We start from the raw sequence: 25724 nt of genomic DNA on the forward strand, positions 1-25724 counted from the left end.
TTTGTATTTTACACCACCCCACGATGTTACACTCTTTAGTGGCAAAGTGCTACACTTTCCCTTATTTTCACATCTTGTCTCTGCGACACCTTTGTTCTGTTTTTAGTACTTCCAGGAACCCTTATTAAACGACAACTGGCAAAAAGCCTGCAATCCACGCAGGCTAAGTCCAGTATAACAGCGGAAAATGGAATGGAATGGACACGGGCAGCGCGTCCCATCAGGTCATTACCTAGCAAACTCGATGCCGTCCAACACCGTGGTGCCGTCCCACACCAAGCTACAGAACCATCTGGTATACGTCTTACGCCTTTCCCCCGAGGTCCAGCCATACAAATGACCCAACCCCGGGCTCTGGAACCGCCAGGCTCGTGATTTTATACCCCCGTGGCCGAGACTGCCTAGGTACAGATCCTAGCCAGTAGCTTCGCAGAGTTCTCTAAGTCGACCCCCGGGAGGGGGAGTACAGACGTCAAGAAAAATCTCTTCAGAATCCATTTTAAAAATCCTTTTTGGAAAAAAAAAAAAAAACATTTTGTCCGTACATACAGATGTCACGCAAAACTTCGTTTGTATGGTTTCGAGAGCAGTTGAAATGGATATTTTCGTTTAAATATGATACCAGAAAGTTTTCGCAATTACAATACTTTCTTTATTTCGTACAAGGAAGTAAAAATGAAGAAAATTTCTTCACATTTATAAAATGAATCGCATTAAAGTTTATTTTGGATGTTTCGCCGAAAGACTTCAGTTTCGTGAATTCTGTATCAGCTTAATTTCATCTTAATGATCAATAAGAATGGTAAGATTTTTGCCTATAGTTAATTAAAATTTATTTCTTTGTTTGATATGAATATCATACTTATTATAAGCAATTATGGCATTAAATCTGTAACTGGCCCAAGATTTTACAACAACTTTAACTTCAGTCACGTTATCTCTCTACTTAAACATGTTGCCCATTTTCTGTTACTCCGAGGGCCGCTCCTAGGCTATTGGCTGCCTTCCTACTTTCCTAGAATTGCCGCCCAGAAATAATAATAATAAAAAAAAATAAAATAAATAAAAAAAAAAAGCTCAATATTTAATAAAATTTCTATTTCATACTCACTAAGTACGTAACGGCTCTTTCTTATCTCTAAATAAAGTTTGATTGTTTATTTTTAAGCTAATTTCGAAATAAATATAATTTAAAATGAATCTATAACAGAATGCCCGTGAGTTTCATAAGGAGGATTTTGCTACAGACCAGCGTAATTAAAGAATCATTCATATTTTACTAATTAGTATTTTCAGTCCGCGGAACGGATCCATATAAAAAATTTGATTCGAAATAGAGGTTGATCAATCAAAAAGGCTGAGACTACTAAAATTCTGCTTCTTAATTTAACAAATTTTTGTGTTTTCAAATGTAAGCTTAGAATCAATAATTGAGGAAATAAAACTCATAGCCACCTTTCTTGGAACAATCTGTATACGTTCATACGTGTGCAAGTAACGAATTTTAAAATGTCCTGTAACATCATAGGAAATAATGATGTGAATATATTATTATGTTCCATTAAATAATTAAAAAAAATATTCGTGAAGAGAGGATTATCTTTTTATTTCAGTTAATTTATTTTAACTATAGCAAAGCTGTCTACCTTTTGTGCTTAATTAATATTTAAATGAACGTATTAGTTTTACTTTAAACGGAAATAAATATACATATCCCTAAAAGAAATATCTCGTAAGTAAAAAGAGGCGAAAACTGCTTTGTAATACTATCACGAGATATTAAGAAAGACTCCGATTGGCTGCATGCCAGAGGCGGCAGCGCCACCTGAAGTAACTCAGAGAGCGATTTTTGAACTGAACATTACACGAGCTTTTCCTTTCAACGTAGGGAAGGTGTGTTTCCTCGTCATAGTAGTTTCTAAAGGTGTGCACTGTGGATATAGTATTTACATAAATAACCTTTATTTATAAATAATTCCTGATTATTCTGAAGATAAAGATATAAAACTGGATTCCAAATTCGTCGCGATGGTTAAAGCACTTCGCCAAAAATGCGATTTGCGCTGCGAATATTTACAACTTCCTCAGATAGTTTCGGTAACTTCATTGTATCAGCCAAAAGAAACAAAGCCTGCTGCACTCAAATCGTTTAAAGAAAGAAGATCTTTAAGTAAGTGAATAGTTTTATTTTAAATTCTTTGCTTATATTTGATCATAAAAAGCGAATATTGGAACTCCAGTTCTAATATTAAAAACATCATGTACATGTTAATTAGAGCTTACTATAAAAGAATTGAAGTATATTTATTTAATTTTTAATTGATTTTTCTTATAGAATGCCCATTTCTTATGATCATTATTTTTTTAAACGTCACTTGAAACTTCTTTGTCCACTTTTTTTTTTTTAAATCTACCGAAAAAAAAAAAAAAAAAAAAGAAAGAAAGAAACAGTAAAAGACATACTGTGGCTCACAAAATTTATACGAAACTGTGAATATTTATAAATTTTAATAAACGTAAAAACTAAATTAAAGCAAAAAGGAAAGGCTTTTATTTTGATTATATGTAAATTCAACATTTCTTTATAGTAAATACATTTTCGAAAATATGAAGTTTAAATTCAAAAATATTGTTTGTTTAACGAGGAGAAATATTCTCTCAAAAATAATCGGACACTTTTAGTAATAGCCAAAAATGACAAAAACTTGCATGTTTTTGCTCCTTAATATTTTGTGGGATTTCTTTTTCACTTGATCGTGTCATTTAAACTTTTGGCATTTGCTTCACCAGTCTTTTTAGGATTTCTGGACTTATTTTATGCAATTTCTTTTGAATCACTGCTTTCAACTATTGCCGCGAAGAGATATGCTTTGTTTTCAATTTTTTTTATTCTTGCACATGCCAAATATGTACAATAGGATTAGTGGTGCGGTTTAATCCTAGTATCCGGTGCACAAGGGATTTGGCTACTTTTGGCGACTTTATGATGAGCAGTAAAAACGGGACATTGCAATGAGTAGTTAACGGGTCATTCAAAGAAAATATATAGTTAAACATAGTATATACTATGCATATGTCATTCATAACGGGTCATGTAAACATAGTATATACTATGCATATAGTATATATGAGTAGTTAACGGGTCATTCAAAGAAAATATATAGTTAAACATAGTATATACTATGCATATAGTATATATACTATGTATATACACGCATAGTATATAGTGTATAGTATATATATAGACGTTCTTTGGATCATTTTTGGTGTTGGCGATAATTTTCAAAGTCGCGCCAAGGCTGCACCGTATACTAGGATTTTACCAGTGGGGCCTTACTTAGTTATGCACACTTATATCAGAGTCTGATATTGTGTGCAGTATGTTTTGGATCACTGCCCTAATAGAATTTAAAACTATTTTGTATATTAAGTTTTCGTACTTATATTAATCCATGATACCATGTGTAAATTCTATATTACCAACTCCAGAATATGCCGTAAATCTCCACACCTTAACTCCTCTTCGGTCTTACTTAACGCTTAATACTAAATTTTGCTTCCGAAATTCTTCTTTGGGTTTCCTCCACAGCAGTACTTGTGCATATGAGCCGAAGATGTTAAATTTGCTTTCATCAACAAACAACACATTTTTCCAGTAATCGAGAGTATTTTGTTTCATCGATTTTATGAAAGCGAGTGGAAGTTTTCGGTCTTTTTTTTTTTTTTTTTTTTTTTTACTGAGATAAAATTTCTACTCGGCCATGATGTCCTGAAGATTGCATAACTCTTCTTACCGTTTCTAGATTTACAAATGTTCTTTATAATTCACGTAATTCCGCAACAAGTTTAGGAGCACTCGGTCTTTGAATTTTTTTAATGTTCGGTTGATCTTTACATTATGGTAACTTGGCGATTTTTTGGCGAAAATTTGGCAACCAACTCTCCTACAGCAACCCTCTATTTTTCTTCCCCGCCGCCATTTTGTCTTCACGGAGTAAAGACATGTTTCTTTTCTTCTTATCTACTGAACACTTCTTCCAACAATCTACTAGCCGAATTACACTTATGCTAGAAATTTTATCAAACAAAACTGCTTAATCATGACAAATATTCACTGCAAAATTGGGAAAAAGTGCACAATACCATACACCTTACGCGTTTTTCAAAATAACACATACACATAAACCATGTACACGCCGACTTATTTTTACTTAAAAAAACATCCCAGAATTGCACAAAAATGGCATTGCGCACACTCTTCACTATATCCATGTACACTGCTTTTTTTTCATAAATTAGAAAAATTTCACGAAAATACATGACAATTTTCTCAATCTTTAAACCCGGTAAAAAGAACATATATGAAACTACCTGATCGCGAAAAAGTATTTAGCCTTTACAAATATGAACATTTCCACATATAAAATAAATAAAATATCCAAAAACTTTTACCTCTAAATCATCTATTACATTATACACGTCACCAACGAATTCATACCGCAAGTATTACAAATACTTAGTATCAAATATTTAAATTATTTCCATGCACGTTTATTTCAACTTAAACGTATACCAAATTCCTACAAACATAAAATTCACAAAATAACTATCATTTGATTAAAATATAATTAAATTCAAAAACACTACTTAAAATATAAATGAGCACATACATTAAATTAATAAAAATTACCTTACAATCCTAATTACTTTAAACTAAATCATTGCTAATAACAATTTTCCCAATAATACCAAATTCCTTTCCACCTTACATTTAGAACAATGCATAAAAATAATATCCTCAAATAATTAAAAATACTAACTTACCTAATCTTCTTCAGAATCTTGATTACGTGGCGGATACACTTTTCTAATTCATTCAATAAAATTATTCAAAGATTTTTTCTGCGAATTTTTCCTCCATACTTCCTCCGCTAAATAAAAAGCAAACTTCTCTTTATCACAATGCCTAAATACCCATTTCGAATCACTTTAGTTAGGGCCATGGGATCCAAAAATTACACAACACTGTTTCACACAACACAGAATAAAGCTAAATACAAAATTTCCACATTTTTTCCCGATTTTCCCCCTTTTCCGATTAAAGAACCGTAATTCGTCCATTAATATCACATGACATATCCCATGATCTCTCATTTCCCTCACGCAAAATAATGCGTAATCGGAACTGAGTACTGCTCACATTATTACCAAAGTCCCAGGTAGTAACCTTTATCGCCTCCAAAATGTCGCCAAACTACCAGTTACCATATTGTAAAGATCAACCTAATGTTCTTTAGAGAATAAATCCATTCTATCGGATAATTCCATCGGATAACTTAGATGGTGTTCCAGGTCTTCTTTCGTTTTGAATACAATTCTGTTCCTTATAACGCTTAATGGTATCAAAAATTGCAGAATTACTTAAGTAAATCGGCAATTTTTCTAATAGGTTCCCTTCATTTTGATGCAAATTTCTAATTAATCTGCGGGTTTTTAAAGATGTTTCCTTTCGTGAGCGAGCCGTAGCAACAAAACATTAAAATAACGAATATTCTCTAAAAAGAAAATTCGAATTATAAAAGCAAATGATTTTTAGATTGTTTCCCAGCTTCTTTATCTAAATTAATTCATAAAAGTTCGCTTTTTTATTTATTTAATATGATTTTAATCAGAAATTCTGAAAATGTCCGATTAATTTTGTGATATCTTTTTTTCCATTTCAGCCTAAAACGTTATTATTTAAATTTACTATTTAATGTTTTCAAATTTATTTAGTAAAAAAAGGGAGTTAAGAAAGCGTGTATTCAAGGAAAAAGTCTTCTTTATTATTTTATTTCAAAGCTTTTCTCCTATTACTTAAAATAGTATAAAAAAATTATGGTATTCGATCATTTTTCTGAGACAGACTGTATGTTCTAAGCCTGAAAATTAAATATGCAGCGTTTCTCAACCTTTTGACTAACACGTACCATTTAAACAAAAATTGAAAACCTTTAGTAACACCACTACAAAGTATTTCTACTACCGGCACTCTTGAACAAAGCTCAAATCGCATAAATTTACGAGTCTTCGAGAAAGAACTCAATCAGGATTTTGCGCTTTTAATTTTTGAATTTAATACTTTGCTTCTTTGCGTACCACCGGTTGAGAACCCCTGATCTAGAGGTTTCCTTCGAAATATGAATGTCGAATTTTAATGTCAGTTTAGCATATATACCTGCATTATATATCATATTTGTTTACAATTAAAATTTCACAATTTAAATTTAATTTTTAATTATGTTTAAATTTGTTTTTTACGAATAAAGAATGTTTGTTAAATATCATATATATATAAATTTTTAATATATATATAAATTCAATTATTTTAAAAATAATTGATTACACTTTGGGGGAAAATGTAATATATTTGTGTAAAGGATTATTTTAATTGGTAAAATATTTATCAAACAAAATATAAATTAAGCGAAAAAAAATTGAATTTTTCAAAAAAAATTTTTAATTCTTACTTGCAATTTATAAATATATACGATCTATAAAATTTCTTGGTATTTTTTTTTCTACCATTAAAACTGAATTTATAGTTACTTTCTTAATATTTCCCTTTTTACTTCCTTGTACGAAATAAAGGAAGTATTGTATTTCAACCCCTCTCGAAACTGTGTAAAACGTGAGGAGAAAATAAAAAATCGTTTTTGCCAAAAAGGATTGTAAAATAGATTTAAAATGGATTCTGAAGATATTTTTCTTAACGTCTGTACGTACGTATGTATGTATCTCGCATAACTCAAGAACGAGTAGCCGTAGAGCGTTGAGATTTTGTACATGCGACTGGGCTGTAACAAAATGCTTGCGAAATCTGCAGCCAGTGACTCCAGTAGACTGGAAAACGCAGTAAATGTTCCGCAGGCCTACTTTAAAAAAAATCAAATTCAATCGCCTTTTACAAGAATGGCAGAAAAGATGGGAAAAGGAAAGCACAGGGAGGAGAACCTACAAGTTCTTTCCGAAAGTTACACCCTTAATTAATACATGCAGCGGAACACAAACTCAATTCTACACTGGCCCTGGTCCCTTCCCACATTATCTTAAGAGATTCGGCAAACGAGCATCAATTGTGTGCATGGGGTGCGGTAGGTGATGTAGTTCACTACCGCTTCAACTGCCCACAAAAAAAAAGAAAAAGAAAAAAAAAACCGATAAACTGCATTTAAAAATGCCAAGCAGTGAATACTGGCCGCAATAGGCGGAAAATACCTTCGGCAACAAGCAGACGAAAAACTAAGTTAGAGGAGGTGATCAGTCTGTGCTCAGCAAGGTACTAAAAAATTCTCCCCCTTCTTTAAGAATTGTATCCTCGTAGCATAATTTTAATAGCAAATCAAAATACTACAACAAATGAAAATCAACACTAGACAAATAGCTCACCCCGTAAAATAGTAACAGGACTGTAAGAGCAAAACTATTGTAATGTAAGCACACTACTATCCAGTTTGTATGTACTTGATAAAAATAATATTGTAAAGCAGTTTAAAATGACATTGAAAATCCTGTCAGTGTGTAAATGAATTACAAGTTTACTTTGATTATCTCAGTAAAAGTATTGTAAATATGAATTCAGATAATGTTTAAATGTGTGCACATAACTGTCATGATTATATGTAACTTGTATAAGCCAATGTTTGTAATTAACATATCTATGCTTATACACAGGCCTTGTATGGCCATGTAATATTTATATTTTTATACGGAAGAACTATTCCCTTCTACCAGGATGACTATTAAAACTAAGACATTTACAACAAAGTCAGGTCAGTGGTTATCTCAAGCGGCGCTCAGTGGGTTATAATATGTAGTTGTGCACCTCCCTTTTTCATTGCAATCAGCTGCGCCGATCGTGTATATATATATAACATCACAAAGACAAAGAATTAAAGTTTTCCACCATAAACTTTATGAAATTTATTTCAGTTTTTGGACTTAATGTGAAAAATTAGTTCTAAATTCCTTTATGTCTTTACTGATAATTTTTCAGCAGCGTAATGCACGAAAATACTAGGCATGATTATATTATGTTTTTTGAAAAATAGTTTTATAATTATGAAATTCAAATAAGCTGCTATTAGTGCTTATACTATTTTAATAGTTTTACAAATTTAGGGTTTAGAACTAACAGAGACATAGGGTTAAAGTTTTCCTCTATATGAAATTTTTTGTCTTTGTGCAAAATTTCTTTATCTCTTTCTGATATATATATATTCCCACTCTGTTACCTGGCTCGATGAGCGAAGTTTTATTATTCTTATATGATGGTAAATTGCACATTTTTTGTTTTAAAGGTGATTAAATAATGTGGTTTTTATGTTCCGGTTAAGGTTTTTATGCTTTTAGTTAATCTGCATGTAATAGTTGTAGAATTATCAATAATTTAAAAATTTAAATGGCGAGTTAAGCCTAACGAACCACCATTTGTTTATATTTAAAACTCGATAGAATAGTGAATTCAGTCAGTTCCTGCAACTTCAATGCATTTTTGCCGAATGGGACTAATAGTAAAATTTCGGTTTTGTGCACCGAAAAATTTGCCTAGTTTCCCGCTTGCTGAATTGCTTGTTTTTTTTTTTTTTTTTTTTTTTTTTGCTTAGAAAATGTAAATTTTAATGGTAAAAATTTTTTTTTAATTGTTTTAACAGTGTTTGGTGTATTATTTTTTTGCTGTATTTTACAATTTTTAAAGAAGATTTTGAGTCTTCATGTATTACCGCGAAGTGAGAACTAAATTAATTGAATGAGATTATAAAGAATAAAATTAATTGAATGAGAAATATAAAAAATGAATTAAGTGAGAAATACAAGAAATGTGTATAATTTAATAGGCCACACGAGGGAGTCATGTGGTGCACAAATCAGATTTTTTACTTTCTGAATTTGTGTATTTACATTATTCATGATAATTGGATAGAGAATTAAAAGTCGATAAAGCTCGGCATCGCATCTTTTATTAGTACTTAAAATGAAATAAACTGCAAATGAAAAAAAAAAAAATTCAAATTTCGATTTCCAGTTCACGATTATAGTTGCTCCGTAATAAATTATTTAATATTTTATTTTCTCACACATCTCTGAACACAAAAATGTAATAAATGTTACGTTACAGGGCCTCAGAAATGTAAATAAGAGTATGATCTGTAACATTTAAAATTTCGAGACCCAGACACTGTTAAAAAAAACTGTTAAAAAACACTGTTCAACCGACACACTGTTAAAATTTATTTTACCACTTTTTTATCAGCGCATCCACTTTAATAGAGAAGCAAGGCCAACTAATTAAACGCATTTCTTATTCAATCAATTCAGTTCTCACTTCGCGGCAAGGCTAAAACACATAAAAACTCAAAACATCTTATTAAAAATTGTGAAATGAAGAAAAACCTAAAAACCAAATAGGGTTAAAAACAGTTTAAAATTTTTTTACAATTAAAGTTACAGTTTCTAAGCAAAAGCAAGCAATTCAGTTAGCGGGGGCCAGACAGATGTTTCGGTGCTCAAAACTGAAATTTTACTTTTGATCCCACTCGGTAAAAAGACACTGAAATTTGGTGCAAAAACTGACTTTAAAACCTTTAAAACACTATTCTATCAAGAATTTTAAATGCAAACAAACGGAGGCTACATTAGGCTTAGTAGCACTTTAGCAATTTTTAAATTGTTGATAATTCTATGTTTATTGCATGCAGATTAACTAAAGGCATAAAAGCCTTAACCTCAATATAAGAGCAACATAATTCAATCACTTTTAAAGGGGGAAAAATGCACCGTTTGCCAAGAATTTGAATAAAAAAAACTTAGCTTACTGAACGGGACACCAGAGGGGATATATATATATATATTTGGTGCTGCCGATTGCAACCAAAAAGCGAGTTGCACAACTACACGTTATGGCAGTCCCATGTATAAAATTTCAACTCTCTTGAGGCCATTCGTTCTTGAGTTATGTGAGATATATACGTGCGTATTGAACTGATGGAAAAAGAACTCTTCTGAATCCATTTTGGGAAAAAGAGTCCTTTATTATGCCCGTACGTACAGGTGTCACGCAAAAACATTGTTCAAATGGATTCGAGAGGGGTCAAAATGGATATTTCCGTTTAAATCTGAAACCTCAAATTTTTCGCGATTACAGCACTTTCTTTTCTTCGTTCAAGGATGTAAAAAATTTTCGTTTTTGTTTTTGCTATTATTTAACTTTGTAACTTAATTTTCTTTTATTTAATTTTGTTCCCTGTTTTCCCTAAATAATTACGCCATTTTGCTACTTTTGTTACTGATATGTGTCGAAATTCAGTTTCAGAATCTAAAATTTACCAAAATGAAAACTCATCTCATAGAATGTATACAAAAATTTATACCAATTTATTGCAAGTGTAGAAATTAAGCTAGTTAAATTATATAGAAAATAAAAATATTTAAATTAGTGATATAACAGTGCTACATACAAATAAAACAGAAATATTTGCCGCTGCGGAAAAAAACTTGTGAATGCTGTTTTTTTTTTTTTTTTTTAATCTCAAAATCTCTCAGTTACTTATTAACCCAAAAGATCTTTTAGTCTCACTTCAAAGTATTGTAAATGCGTTCATTCGGCAAAATGTAAAATATTTATCTTTCAAATTTAATCGGTCTGTTAATGATTAAAAATTTTGAACATGGAAACCTTAAAAAATGGGATCAGAAGTTGCACTTCCATCTTTTGTCAACCTACGGTCGAGAAGGAATATTCCCTCATTTACAGTGCCTATGGAGAACTGCTTCTTTTAACCTTAAGTATATGGAAATTTTGTTCCTTTCAGCTCTAAACCGGAGAAAAAGCTTTGCAAATAGTGTCTGACATGTAACTGGGGAGTCAGACACATGCCAGACACTGCTTGCAAAGCAGAAGGAGGAGAACTACATTGGCCAAAATGTCGGTTAAATCTTTTTTTAAAAGGAAAATATGGCTATTATGTTTATTAAAACACTACATACCTGATCAACAAATAAGCCTTTGTCCACTATAAGTTAAATGGATGAACAGCTCTGATTCAAACAGTTGGACTTTTTTTATTTATTATTACAGGTAGCCCTCCTACAACACGGCATCATATAGCACGGTTTCGGTATAACACGATTCATAAACTGCGACAACCCTCCTACAACACGGTTTCTCTCTAACACCATAAAACAATTGCCCAAGCAATCTGGAGAAATTTAATCAACTCCGCAGGAAAATTTTCTATATTGAGCAAAGCACCCATATAGTCATTTAACACATAAGAATCCTGGTTTTCTAATATCTGCCAGTTGTTTTCCAAGATTTCGGTACCCGTAGGAACAGATGTTCTCAGGGAGACGAGTCATATGGTGGAGGGCGACCGTTAATTCTTAACCGGTAACGGAAGAAAATCGTTTCCTTCCATGACATTCAAAGCACATTTGCACAACAGAAACAGTACCCAGGTCTCGAGAGCACAATCACTAGATAACAAGGAAGAAACTTTATTATTGCAGAAGGTGAACAACTTGAGGTCACAATAAGTGCTCTAAAACGCACAACCTGCACTTTCAGCTCCAGAAATTCGAATCTTCATCTCCGTGGCTTGAAAGCAAAAGTGTCTCACGTTGTTGGTCGGCAGTCTGTATTTAGCCAGGGTGTGTTAAAGAATAACTTTTTCATCTTTAAGACATTACGTTTCAGTCCCCAAACATCTCTAATAAAGATAAAAAACAACGTTTAAGAGGCAATTCCTTTCTTTAGAAGTAAAGGTACGAATTTTGGACCAACGTTTAAAAGGAGAAAAGGCATATCACATTGGAAAAAGTTTCAATTTGAATGAAGCAATAGTCCGGATTATTACGAAAAAGTAATAAGAAATGCAGTTGCTGCAGGATCTTCGACATTTGCAAAACGTGCAGTTCGCCCCTCCCGGACGCCAATAATTGAGAAGATGGAAAAGGCAGTCAGGATTTGGATTGATGATAGCTGTCAAAAATGAATTCCGTTGGATATTGATATCATTAAACAAAAAACACTCAATTTTCAAGCACCTTAAAGTCTTGCAGCTCATGAAAAGCGTCTTGCAACTCATAGCATAAGAATTCAAGAAGAGTCTGCATCGGCTGATTATGAAGGTGCTAGGACGTTGATTATGAAGCTAAAGTTTGGCTTTTAAATTGTTGGCTGTAGTGTAGAATTGGGTGCTCCTTCGATTAGCGACAATTTTTTGTAAAATTTTGGCGATGAAATCTCATTTCTGGTTACCATGATAGTTTAACTTTGCTTTAGCCTCCTGATTTTTTTAAAAATAAAAATAGATTGATGTCTACATGGTCACATTTAAAGCAGTGCGCAATGCTCAGTTTATGCAATTCTGGGATGTTTTTTAAGTGAAAACAGATCGATGTGTACATGGACACAGAGTTTATGCAATTCTTTGACTTCTTATTTTGGTTTGTGTATCGGCCATCTTGAAATTGTGTCTTACTGGCGCAGATCTTGGCGTCAAAAAAGAAAACAAGGGGCACCCAATTGTAAACTTTTACCAAATTGTTTTGTGTCAAATGCTGTACGTTTAAGGCAGAAAAGTTTGAGCTTCAAGAGCGTATTACTATTAGATAATGCTCCATGTCACCCAAAATATTGAATCATCACAGCGCCAAAATACTGCTCCTACTACCTAACACTACTTCGTTACTCCAACCATTGAATCAAGATATTATTTATACCTTTAAAACATATTACATCATAAGAGCGTCACACCGCATTTTAGACGTAACCGATTCAAAATCAATTAAGGTAGTGGAAGCTTGGAAGAGATTTTCAATCAAGTACTGTATCGACATAGTATCTTTGTGTCTGAAAGAACTGAAAACATCAACGTTAAATGCATACTAGAAGAAGATATGTCCCTCTTTTCAGATGAAATAGAAAACATGCGTGAATTCTCAGAAAATGAAATTTTTGGCTTATTAAAACTTGCTAAATCAATCGGAGGCGAAGTTTTTGTCGACATGGCTATTGAGGACGTTCGAGATTTATTAGCGGAAGAAGAAATTGACGAAGCAGATTTGACGGAAATAGCCTCCGAAGCCATAAATCAAATCGATTCTGAGGACACTAGCATTGATGAAGATAGTGCAGTTAATAATTTAACATTAAAAAAAATTAAAAGAAGGTTTAAGCTTAGCTGTAAAATCTCGAATCATTTTTCTTCAGTACAGACCATTCCGCTGAAATAAGCCGAAAATTCAAAAGGGAGCTGCAAAACTGTCTAGCTCCATATCGAGAAATTTACATTGACACATTAAGAACTAGTCAGCAAATACAATTACAGATTTTTTAAAGAGGGAAGAAAATGCCAGAACTTTAAATGAAGAAAGAAATTCAGAAAGTGAAAGCGTTTTCAATTCCACGAAAAAACGTTCTCGGTTGATTATACTGAGCAGTGATAACGAAGAAATTTATTAACCACTTAAGCTACGACTAAACGTCACGGTTGCGGTGCCGTGCGCTACAATACAACAAGCGGTAAAGTGTCTCATTTACGCCGCTCCACGTCTGCGAGTGCAATCCAGAGCTGTAACTCGAGATCTCGTTGTTAGGCGACATGTGCACCACGTTATTTTCATTTTTGCGATAAATGCCTATCGGCGTGGTGTTCACGTCGCTCGCAGTTTGAGACAAAAGCATCTCGACGTGCGTGGCACGTCTTTTTAGCGCAAGTGGTTAAACTAAAGTTTCGTTACATTAAAATATGTAATGTTTTTTTTATTTTGTGTTGTATATACATATATATGTTTAATAAAAATTACATTATGTAAAATTTAAAAAAACCTGTTTGTAATAAGTTTCCGGAAGGTAACCCTGCTTTTTATACTACCTCTGGGTCTCTTACAACACTATTTTCTAGGAATATATCTACCGTGTTATACGAGGGTTACCTGCATACAGGCTGATTCAGAATTCATCATCAATATTTGATGGGGAGGTAGGGAATAGGAAAAGAAGGAAATTTCACATAGGAATGCATGGGCGCATATGCCATGTAGTAGGGCAAAATGACCCCAGTTCAATAATGGAAAGAACACATAAAAAGAAAGTAGTAAGGGAGAAAAAAAAAAAAAAAAAAAAAAATATTATCTTACATTAGCATTTCTTTGCATCGGTTTTAGAGACTTACAATAGGTACTCGAACTGCTGACCATGTGCTAGAATGCATGACTCACAACGGCGTTGCGTGGACAACCGGACATTCTGGAATATGCCTGGCATTTACATGCATATCTGCAAAGTCACCTAGTCGAATGACGGCTGGCTGCACACATGAAACAGCTGTGCTTAAGGAAGTTGTGTACACACAGCGCTCTCTACACCACCATGCGTTCGTCTGCGCCCATACTTTCCCATGTGAAATCTCCTTTTCCTATTCCCTACTTCCCCACCAAATATTGATGATGAATTCTGAATCACCCTATATATTTGTTTCGATTTTTATCAATTTAAACTCGGAGCGGGGGGGGGTGGAGAGCTGCATCCGGACTTCGTTGACAGAAAACATTGCATGGTTTATTAAAAATCGTAGTCTCATTTGAAATGAGTTTTTTTAACATCAATGACTTTTGCTGATCGCTTTTTTAATTTTTTCTTTTTAGCACTAAGAAAGGATGAGTCAACCGATGTTCGAAAGAAATATCCCCATAAATTACCGGTAAGTAATTTGCCATTTTTCTATGAACATTGTTACAGTAATATTGTCATAATGTGCAGCCATATAATTAACTTCTTCATACGAGGTAAAAAAAAAAAAAACTTTGATTTCTGTACATGAGCCTTAACTTCTAATACTGTAAGATTTCATAATGACGTTAAGTGCCAAATTTTCGTAATTTTTATGAAAACACTAATTTTACGATGCGATACTGAGCCTAAAGACTCTTTTGCTACGAAATTATCATTACTTATGTAAAGAGGCCCAAAATCATTCCATCGGTGGGATGTGTCGCCAAATCTATATTTAGGGTATATTTTGTAAGACTTAGATGACACCGTTAAATTACATGCTGAAGAGTAATAATCCCAAAATTGATGACGGGTTTACCGTTCGTAATTACGTGTCCGGAGATATAGCCCTCCCTTTTTTTTTTTTTTTTTTTTCGCAAGGAATGATCGTCAAGGGATTCTGTATTACAAACGTCTTCTGAGTCTCAGTTTTCCATGTATTATAATCAGATAAATCTTGCTGTTAAGATATTCCGCTAATCAAAATTTTCAGACAGAATATAGGAAAAACCAGAAGACAGCATAATAAAGCGGTAGAACAAGGAAGATCCTCAAAATTTCACTTTTGCTGTAGTCTGTAATATAATAATAAAAAAGATAGTAATCTGAGAGGGAATGATTTTACTGTAGTACACATGACTATATGACACATCATTCCGTGAGATACAATTCGCTTTGCATGTTTTTTTAAGGTGGTATAACTTTATGACTTGGGTAATATCAGTCCCATGCTCTTTTAATCATTTTGAACAATAATATTCCAATAAATATTCTTTCGATTCCGAATGCTAGTTTTACTAAAAAGTATAAAACTGTTGTAATTTGTGTTATCACCAGTACCCGCTATTATATCGCCGGACTTTGATTCCTGTGACCATTATTTTTGGTAACCATTAATTACCCAGTGGAAAATTCTCAGGACAACGTTTGTTTGTCTGGTGTTAGCTTCTGCTGTATTTTGAAGGGCGTACTTATTAGATTTGCTGAAGAATGTAGAAGTGACAATCCATTGTTTCCAGGTATATGGTATTTTTCCAATAAAGGTCGCGAGTGTTCAAGTTTCTGTGCAATGAAACTGTACGTAACGAAAAGCATATGATTGAGATGTTATGTCACAAACAACTGACGTAGTGTTAGATTAAAAACAGAGAACTAGTTCGAAAAGTTAGTTGCTTTCTTATTTAGCAAAGTTCATATAAAAACAGAGACAAGCCGCCAAGAAAGACTATATCAGCAGGAAATCATGAAACCCCTTTAATCGATTTAGTGATAGGTGATGTAAAAATTTCATCGGGAAAAGACACCAAGGGATGTTTGGCGTGGATATCAGTTCATATACAAGCCACACATATTTTATTCAGCCAGTGATATCTTCTTCGAAACTGCGACAATGATTCAGTGATTCTATCCGAAATCACATTTTAAAGAAACATTTAAGTGAATGAAGTTAAGGAATTGCGAAAAGTTAAGATTTTCTGAGTTCCCAGGGAGGGGGAGAAAAAAAAGGTAATACTCTTTTTTCCCCCAGTTCGATAACTATGCCAATAACTAAGGGAATAAAATAAAAGAAAAATGAGTAGATAAATAAAAGAAATAAAACCGAAGAACAGAAAAAGATATAATACTAGAAATGATAACTAAATTAACGGAAAGGCTATTTTTACAAAGTCAGTGGATATACGGACATATCCACTGACTTTGCAGTTCCTTTATTACCCACATAACCTAATTATATACTAGATTATGGGAATGTTATTGGTACCTTGAACAGCATTTTGATTATACAGGTTTTTTGGTGCTATCGGAATAGATTTCATATGCAGGCAAAAAGTAGAAAAGAAGCTACTTTAAATTATAGACATGGTTTTTATAAGGGACAATTTTATTTTCAGTGGACTAGTTGAGACTGACCAGTGACCGAGCAATGAAGTCGCTGAACACTGGCAGTTCAACCAGAGTTCGAATCCCGTTAAACAAGCTGGTTGCATGCGTGTCTTCGTATGGTTTTTCCCATTTGTAACATGATCGAGCCAGTTTCCCTTAAAAACTCCCCCACAAATGCATCCCCTCTTGCGGTAGATATCTTTATGAGTGTCTCGTAATAAAAAAAAAAAATTAAAAAGTGTATTAGTTGACTTTGGGGCTATTGTAAGAAATCATTAATTTCAACCATTATTATCAAATTTCACATTATAGAAACTATAAGGAGAATTTTATGACTGGCTTCATGATTTGAAACTCAGAAGAAAGATTATTTTATCTGCATTTTGTTACTCATCTGGTAGCGGAACTTAAGAAATCATTTTCAAAATAGGATGCGAAGCTTGTGTTATCACGAACTGAACCGGTCTATTATCTTTGACCGACTTGCTGTATCGTTTCAACTGAGTATTCTACTGTTACTTAAATGCTACTTTTCTGGGAACTTCATTTGCTTAATCTGGTACCCTATTTATATCGCGTCATGAGTGCGAGTAAGAAGAATGAATACAGTTCAGGAATTTAGATTCTCAGTTGCTGAAGCGGATAAATTGGCAGTTGTCGGATATGAGCACCTGCGAGTTAGCGCAAACACAATGGTATACAAAACATCAATGATACAAAATGTCCTGTGTAAAATGGTGAAAACATTAATCAACTCGCCAATGGCTGTTATAATTCTTACCTCGTCGAATTCATGCGGCGGCGATTACACGAAAAGACGAAAATATTTTGGGGAATGTTGAATTAAATGGGTAGTTTTATGCCTCTTTAGTAATCTGAAATAAATCTGTTAAAATTTATTTTGTATTTTTGTACTTTTCATATTTATTATGTATTTAATAAAAATCCTTCTTTTCATATCGTTAAAATTGTCGTCATCTAGTTAGATTTTGCTCCAATGGTGGCCCCCATTAACAGAAAAGAACCTTTTTCTGTTACTGGACACAAAAGTAGTTTTATGAGAATTTATTTGTATTTTACCAGTGTTTTTGTTTGAAACTATGCCTCTTTATTGTTGTTTGGAAACTTCAATTATTCGAACCCTATGTAAGTTGAGATATATATTATAAGAATTTAATTTATGTTTGCTTCTATCGAATTATATTAGAAAGTCCTCCACGAAGGCATCCCTCCCCTTAGGCAGATAGCCCTAGTGTGCTTTACCGTATTTAAATAAACCAATCTATCGAATTCCGAAGGCAGATATTTAAGACTATCGTTTTGCTTTGTCTTATTATTGATGCTTCATAGTCATAATTTCTAATTTATTTCTTATAGCGAAAAGAATTATCGAAGTTCGACCACTAAAATTATTTACAAAAGAAATTTGTAAACAATGTGTAAGAAAATTTGTAAACAGTGTATAAAAAAGGAATATGCCTTTATAGTTCTCAAAACTTTAATTATCCTCTATTAATGATCCACAATTCAGCAAAAAATAAATTATTTCTTACCTTAACTAATTTATTCATATCTATCTAGAGGTCTCTGTTTAAGGGCCTCTCTCTGCTTTGTACTTAAATTATATAATTAGATTTTTTTTAAGATAAAAGTAAAAATTAAATATAACAGTGTTCAAATCCAGCTGTTGATTATTATTTTGAAGTAAATTTAAGAAATATTTGATGAACTGACTGCATGGGAATTATGCGGTTTTCTTCGTGTGCAACACGAGTACGACAATTTCCCTTAAAATCCCCCATTAAGTCATCCGTTAAACATGCTTCTCTGTAATCACATAAACAGATCTTTTCCGTTACAGGACGAGCCCTACAGTGGCTGAGTGGTAAGACCACTGAATATTGGGAATTCGATCCAGGTTCTATACCACAAGAAAGAGCTGGTTGCATGGTTGGTTTTCGTAGTTTTCTTCGTTTGTAACGTGAATATGTGCCTTAGATTAGTTCCCTTAAAAAGCCCTCCACGAAAGCATCCTTACTCCTAAGTCTTGGATTCCCAACCTCTTTCTTGCATCGACTCCTTTCAAAAGGACGGATTTCTTTATCGGCCCCTTATATTTTTATCTATATTATACAGCATATGACATAATAATACTGATAAATTATATAAATAATTCAAATATAGCAATTATGTTACAAACATGAACATGTTTTTTATTTTCCTGTAGTAAATTGGGTCCCACAGCGTCTGTGAAGTGGTTGAATATTGTTAGACCTGGGTTCTAGTGGAGGTGTTTTATCCTTGTTTGTAACGTGGATACGAGCTAGTTTTCCACGAAGGCATTCCACCCCTAAGACAGATGTCCCAGCGTGCTTTGCCATAATCAAATAAACCAAACCTGTAATAAATTATTGACTTGATTAAAGCCTGCTTCTCGCAGGTAAGAAGAACGAAAAGTGAAAAATATTATTCAGTAACAACTTTTACTTTGGGATATTTCACTTAGATGACTTTAAATTCCAAAACAATACTTACAGATCAGCGCAACCACCTTGGCGCAGTTTAGAGATACTATTTTACAGGACAAAAAGGTGATTCGGTTAATTTTTGGATTACAACTTAAAATGGGTATGATTACCTAAAGAACTGTTATGACCATCGTTGCCAGAGTTTGGTGACTTCTGAAAATTTGGCGATTTCTACTAAGGTGGTTGCGATAATGCGTGCCAAAATTTACCGTTTCGTACAAGATTTGTACTGGAGTATCCTCCTTCAATGGAATCAGCTCTTCTTGAATCATAAATATCAGTATTAGATATAGAACGTGGACAAGGCTCAGGCAAGTGAGGCACTTGTTTTGGTAAATAAAAGTGACTCCAAATTAGCTATGAAAATTTGGAAATGTATTTAAAAAAAAAAAAAAAAAAGAGAGAGAGAGAGAGAGAGAGAAAAAAATTGAAAGGCTTCAAATTTTACTTATTTTTAAATAAAACGTGCATAGAAAACATCTTACTCCTGACATTAGTAATTCTTTTCTCAGTCTCCCATTAACATGTACTTCTCCTACTTGCTATAACAAGTTTTCCTAAATCCTAATTCTAAGATTAATAGTTAATAATCCCTATTCCAAGATTAATATATTACAAGGTGTGCTGTATCATAGCGTCAGACTCCTTATATACTAAAAACCAACTTCTCTACTATACTGCCTTCTTTCTCCACTTTTGTTAAATAAGTGACGTCAGCACTGGAAAGAACCTAACTTTGTTTATTTACTGACCTTGGTCCATTCTTTCGTTATTCACCCCAGAAAAGTTGCCCATTTAAATGGCAATACTATCATATCTCCAGTATTGAGGAGCATGAGTTTTTATCAGGTTGAGAAACGATCTTTATTTATGTTTGCCTACATAATGCACGCATTCTCCCCCCGTTTTCTTTGCATAGATTAATGATTTTTTTAAAATTTAAATGATAATGTTTATGACCCACATTTTTCTTCAAAGTAGAGCAGATTATTGTAGACCTCCTTTTACATCGCATTCAAAATATCGATTGTAGATAAAAATGACGTTGCATCAGGCTGATTGCGAAGGAAAGTATCTTTGTTGTCTTCCAAATTTGGTATGCGTGTTATCTGACCATGAACTCTTTATTTCGCCTTTCGTTTTTTATAGATAAGTAAATTAAATCGATGACTGGAAGAACAGTTGTGAAATTTAAGAGCCTATGATAGAGATTACTGCACAATACCCTCTCGAAAGAAAGTGTTTATATAACTTCTGAAGCTAAATATTACGTTTGTTCAATATTTTTTTTTAAATATTTGATTATGAGCGAGTATTAGGAAGCCTTTTCTAGCCATTTAAATAGTTTTTTTTTTTTTTTTTTTTTTACTTCGTGTCCACAAAAGTCTTGACCCGGTCTTTCTGCAGCCGTTGGTTGTAGACATATACTTCTAGTTTCAAAATCGTTTTTAATAATAAATATATTAATGTTTCGGCATTTTCAAATTAAAAAAACAATCAATTTTGTAGAAATTACGAAAGCTAAATTCTTAAATTAATTCATCCTGTACTTATAATTATATTTAGAAAAATTTTCTAGTGGTTAAAAAGAAAAATGAGAGGTGTGATTTCTATAAAACAAAAACTGGCTGAGATATTTCGTATTAAAGTCGAGGATAATATATAAGACCTTACGCAAACTGAAAAGCGAAATGTTTGCTTGTTTAAGTTTGTGTACGTTCAAAATAACTGTTTAGAAAACGTTTGGTTTATTGAGATTACGGCAAAGCACACTAGGGCTATCTGCCTAAGGGGAGGATGCCTTCGTAGAGGACTTTCTAAGGCTGGCTTTTTTAAACTGGCTCGTATACACGTTACACATGGGAAAAACCTCGAAAACGCCCATGCAGCCAGCCCGTTCGCGGGATTCTAACCTCGGACTGAACTACCAGTGTTCAGCGACTTTACCGCTCGGCCGCTGGTTGGCGCCAGCTTACAAAACGATTTCTGCTGTTATGAGATTAAAGCGAAGAACACTTCTGCGCATATTGCCTTTATACTTCCTCTTGCGAAGTAAAAGAAATATTATAATCGCGAAGGATTTCAGATAATCGTATTTCAACGAAAATATCCATTTTGACGTTTCTCTAATCCATATTTGAACGATGTTTTTGCGTGACATCTGTACGTACGGACAATAATAAAGAATAAAGGACTGTTTTTGCCCAGACCCAGATTGTAAAATGAATTCAGAAGTGTTTTTCCCCCTTGACGTCTGTGCATACGTACGTACGTATTTCGCATAACTCAAAAATGAATAGCCGTAGAATGTTGAAATTTTGTATGTGAGAAATACTATAGCATGTAGCGCTATATACCTCCCTTTTGGGTTGCAATCGGCCTCACAAAACGTGTGTATATATCAGAGCAGGGGTGTGGCAAATGAGGCACTTGCCTCAGGTGAATCACTAGAAGGGGCCCCAAATTGGCTATACGAATTCGAAAATTACTTTAATTATGTTTTTAAATTTTTTAGTTTTTATTAGGGGTAATAAGCTTTTGCAAACTTGAATTAATAAAACAATGGAAAGACTTGCAAGAAAACCTGGAAATTAATGCAATGTGCATTTCCATGTTATTTCTTATTTATCAAAAAAGAATTTTGTAACATTTTCATTTGAAAGTTATAAATAATTGACTATATTATTTTTCTGAATTTATAAAGCTACGATTCAAAAATACTACAAATTACGGTGTAATTATGCTATAAGAATTATGGGTACTATTCGGTTTCGAGGACTGTAAAAAATCGCCAAACTATTGTTGATGCCAGTGCTGCCAAAAGTAATTGCGGCAACCCTAACGCAAGAAAGGAAGTATAATATAAATAACTATCTAAATATTGATGTTTTACTTCAGATGAAAGGTTAATTTCATATAATATTTCGCTACCGAGTTATCGCTAAAGCATAATGTCATCTCGTTGGTTGTTCAAACATAATTTTCTATAATGAATGATGCCTTTTCTTTGAAAACATTTTCGGTAAAGTGCAGAATCGCCCGCTTATTTCTTTGCCGCTTTTTACAAGGGAAAAGACAATTGGAATTTTGTCAATTTTCTTTTACTTTTTAAGTGACAATAGGTCGATGTGTACATAGATAAAGTCAAAGGTGTGTGCGCAGTGCCATTTTTGTGAAATTCTGGGATTTTTTCAAGTGAAAATAAGTCGATGTGTACATGGATACTGAGTATGTGCAATTCTTAAAAGCGCGTCAAGCAGTGGGTGATTCTGCACTTTACCCAAAATTCTATCGCAGACTTTTCATCATAGGCAATTCCCAAATTGTTAAATTCATAGGCTATCAAAAAAGGAATTAAAAATTAAACTAGTATTTCAATGGCGTCTTCAGAAATATAGAACTATATAAACTTACGCAATCTGAAATCAGCGCATACGCTAGATTTGGCACGCTGTTAAATGGGCGTGTTTGCTAGATTTGGCGCTTTCGCGCATACGTTTTCGCTGCAATTTTTTTTACGGCCCTCGAAACCGAATAGTACCGAATTATGATATTTTGATTTAACGCAGTTACTTTTGTTTAATACAAATATAACTATTTTGATAGATATATAAAGAGAAATTTCAATTAATTTCAATGTCCCCTCCCCGATGAAGTGACACTGAGGTTGATTGAATTCCTCTTCTGTTTTTGTTACTTTTTCTTTAAATTTCAGAAAACGTTTTTTAAGTGGGGTTTTGCTTGTTTGAAATAATTTGGTTTTAACATTCTTAAATTCTTTGTTGCATTTATATGATTTTTTGAAATTATGAATTTCAATTTCTAGTCATTGTGAAATATTAGTTCTAAAATTCTTACTTTATGTCTCTAATGATAATTTTTCTGCAGCTTAATGCGCGAAAATACTAGGCATGTTTGTGTTTTGTTTTCAGAAGAATTGTTTTGTAATTATATATATATATATATGTAATAATAAAATTCCATAATCAAGAATACACTTAAAATTCTAACTGTATGTTCTTTTCATTTTTAATGGCGATGTTCTCTTATTTGAAAGTACGTGGAATTAAATCCACAGCCTGTCAAAGTTAGTCAAGTTGTTTTTCCCGCCTTTTCTACACGTACAGTTATAGAATGTTCTGGAAATATTTAAAGCGAACTGGATTGGCTGACGTCATTTCTTGGAAGCTCCGCCTTTCCAGAGGCTATAAAAAGACTCTCAAAAGAATATCGGGGCTTTTTCTTAAATGTCACGATGAAGTAAACTTCATAAAAAGTTATTAGTAATTCTTTTTATTTACTCTGGATATCTGATTTGGTAACTGCTATTTCTCCTGTATAATAATAAATGAATCCTGTTTTTTTAAACTTATAGTCTGATAATTTAAGCTACGACTAAAGCTGGTACATCACATATAAATATAGGGGCGCGCATTTACCTTTTTGCCTCAGGTGAAAAAATATCTTAGCACGGCTCCGGTATACATATTCCAACTCTGTTACCCGGCTCAGTGAGCTTAGTTTTTTTCCTTCTTATATGATGGTAAACTGAGCATTTTTTGCTTTAAAAGTGATTGAGTTATGTTGTTTTTATGTTCTGGTAAGATTTTTATGCCTTTAATTAATCTGCATGCAATAATTGTAAAATTATCAAAAATTTAAAAGTTGTTTAAGTGGTACAAAGCCTAACGAAGCCACCATTTGTTTACATTTGAAACTCTTAGTAGAATAGTGAAGTAAGTCAGTCGGTGCACCAACTTCAGATCTCTTTGTTAAGTGGAATCAAAAGTAAACTTTCAGTTTTATGCACCGAAAATTTTTTCATCCTGCCGGCTGGCTGAATTGCCAGTTTTCGTGCAGAAACTCGTGAAATTTTAATTGCGTTTTTAGATTGTTTAATTGTATATGGCGTTTTAGGTTTTTGATGTAGTTTTTTTTATATTTTATGTATTTTTACCTTGCTACAAAGTGAGAACCGAACTAATTGAATGAGAAATATATCTCTAATGAAATTCGAGGGATTATGTTTAAATGAAGTGCAGCAAAAAATGTGTATAATTTTATAGGCGGTACAAGGAAGTCATGTCAAATTATTTTCAGAATGGAGACCTTATACACAGAATCTCTCAACTTTTTTTTTACAGAAAACAATAACAGGCTTCAGTATTGTCCCACAGCCGACTCATAATATTAAACATATTGTTACGAATTTGGTATTTAAAAAGCTAATGTTAGTTCAATTATAAATTAAATGGTTTTATTTCTCGCGCAGTGCAGCGCGTGACGAATATTAAAAGAAAGCTAAGCCGGAAAATTGAAAATACAAGAGCGCGTGCATTAAATAAATAAATATCTCTTTTTGATTTCGAGAAAGCACTGGATTATTCTAGCGCGTGATTTTTAAAATCTTATAAAAGGAGGAAAACATCTCAGTTTGTAGTAGTTGCTTAGTTTGTTGTTGTTTAGAAAACTGCTCTTGTTGATTGTAGCGAATTCGCGGATTAGCTTTCTTTAGCTGTTTTGAATTACGTTCTATTGGACATTTGAGTAGTTAAAAGATAACTACTGTGAGATATTGTAATACTGCATGATAATTTGAGAAGATTTAAGCATTTTTGTTGTGATAATAATAAATTTTTGTTCATTTTTCATCGAACTTGTGCATTCATTTCATAACGAACCCGTACGCACGCAACAATTTTTGGTGTCAGGAGTGGGGTATTGAATGCCAATCACAAGAACGATGGAAGAACAGTTAAAACAATTCATGGTAGCCTTTGCTACATTTAAAGAAGAAATGAAAGACTCTGTTAAAGAAGAAATTAGGTCCGTTAAAGAAGAAATGAAGTTGGCCAGGAATCCGTTAAAGGAGAAATGAAATTGGGCCAGGAATCCATTAAGGAGGAAATGAAAGTAGGTCAAGAGGAATTGAAGAGAGAAATTACTTGCATAATAGAAAACAAGTTCCAAGCTATGGAAGGAAGAATGGACACAGTTGAAGACAAAGTTGGAGAAATTCAAGAAAGAGTTTCTGCGGTAGAGCAACAAATTGAAAAAAGAGTTTCTGTCGTCCAACTACAAATTGAGGAAAGGGTTTCTGCTGCTGTTGCAAAAGAAGTTGACACTTTATAGAAGAGCATAGCGACAGAAGGAAGCAATTCTGAGGGTTTTAAATTCTTATCGATGCCTGCTCGTCCATCTCTGAAGTTATCCACATATGATGGGAAGACATCCTGGCAAGTGGATAAAACACAATTTTCTATCGTTTCGGATGCGAATGGATGGGATTCCCAAACTAAGGCCTGTCATCTCGCCGCTTCTCTGAGAGCAGACGCAGCGGATATCCTGCAGACACTTCAAGAAAACCAAAGACTTGACTTGGAAGCTCTATCCGGCGCATTGGAGCTGCGCTTTGGCGAGACATGTTTAACGGACTACAGCAGGCTTCAATTAAAATCCCGTCAACAGAAGCCCACCGAATCACTCCAGGAACTCGC

General features: G+C 33.3%; 1 protein-coding gene across 1 annotated transcript in view; it reads left to right on the forward strand.

Annotated features, from left to right (window-relative positions):
* The first annotated feature begins 1867 nt into the window (after window positions 1–1867).
* The window catches only part of LOC118192051 (microtubule-associated protein 1 light chain 3 alpha-like), a 52920-nt gene continuing 29063 nt past the window's right edge, over window positions 1868–25724 (forward strand). The window contains exons 1-2 of the mRNA XM_035362943.2: window positions 1868–2170; window positions 14689–14744. Of these exons, the coding sequence (XP_035218834.1) occupies window positions 2029–2170; window positions 14689–14744 (198 nt within the window). The 5' untranslated portion in view covers window positions 1868–2028. The remainder of the gene's footprint in view (window positions 2171–14688; window positions 14745–25724) is intronic.

The sequence above is a fragment of the Stegodyphus dumicola genome, chromosome 8 (assembly GCF_044657685.1).
Source record: "Stegodyphus dumicola isolate Sdum_Otavi_A_Nest chromosome 8, ASM4465768v1".
NCBI classification, from domain to species: Eukaryota; Metazoa; Arthropoda; class Arachnida; order Araneae; family Eresidae; genus Stegodyphus; species Stegodyphus dumicola.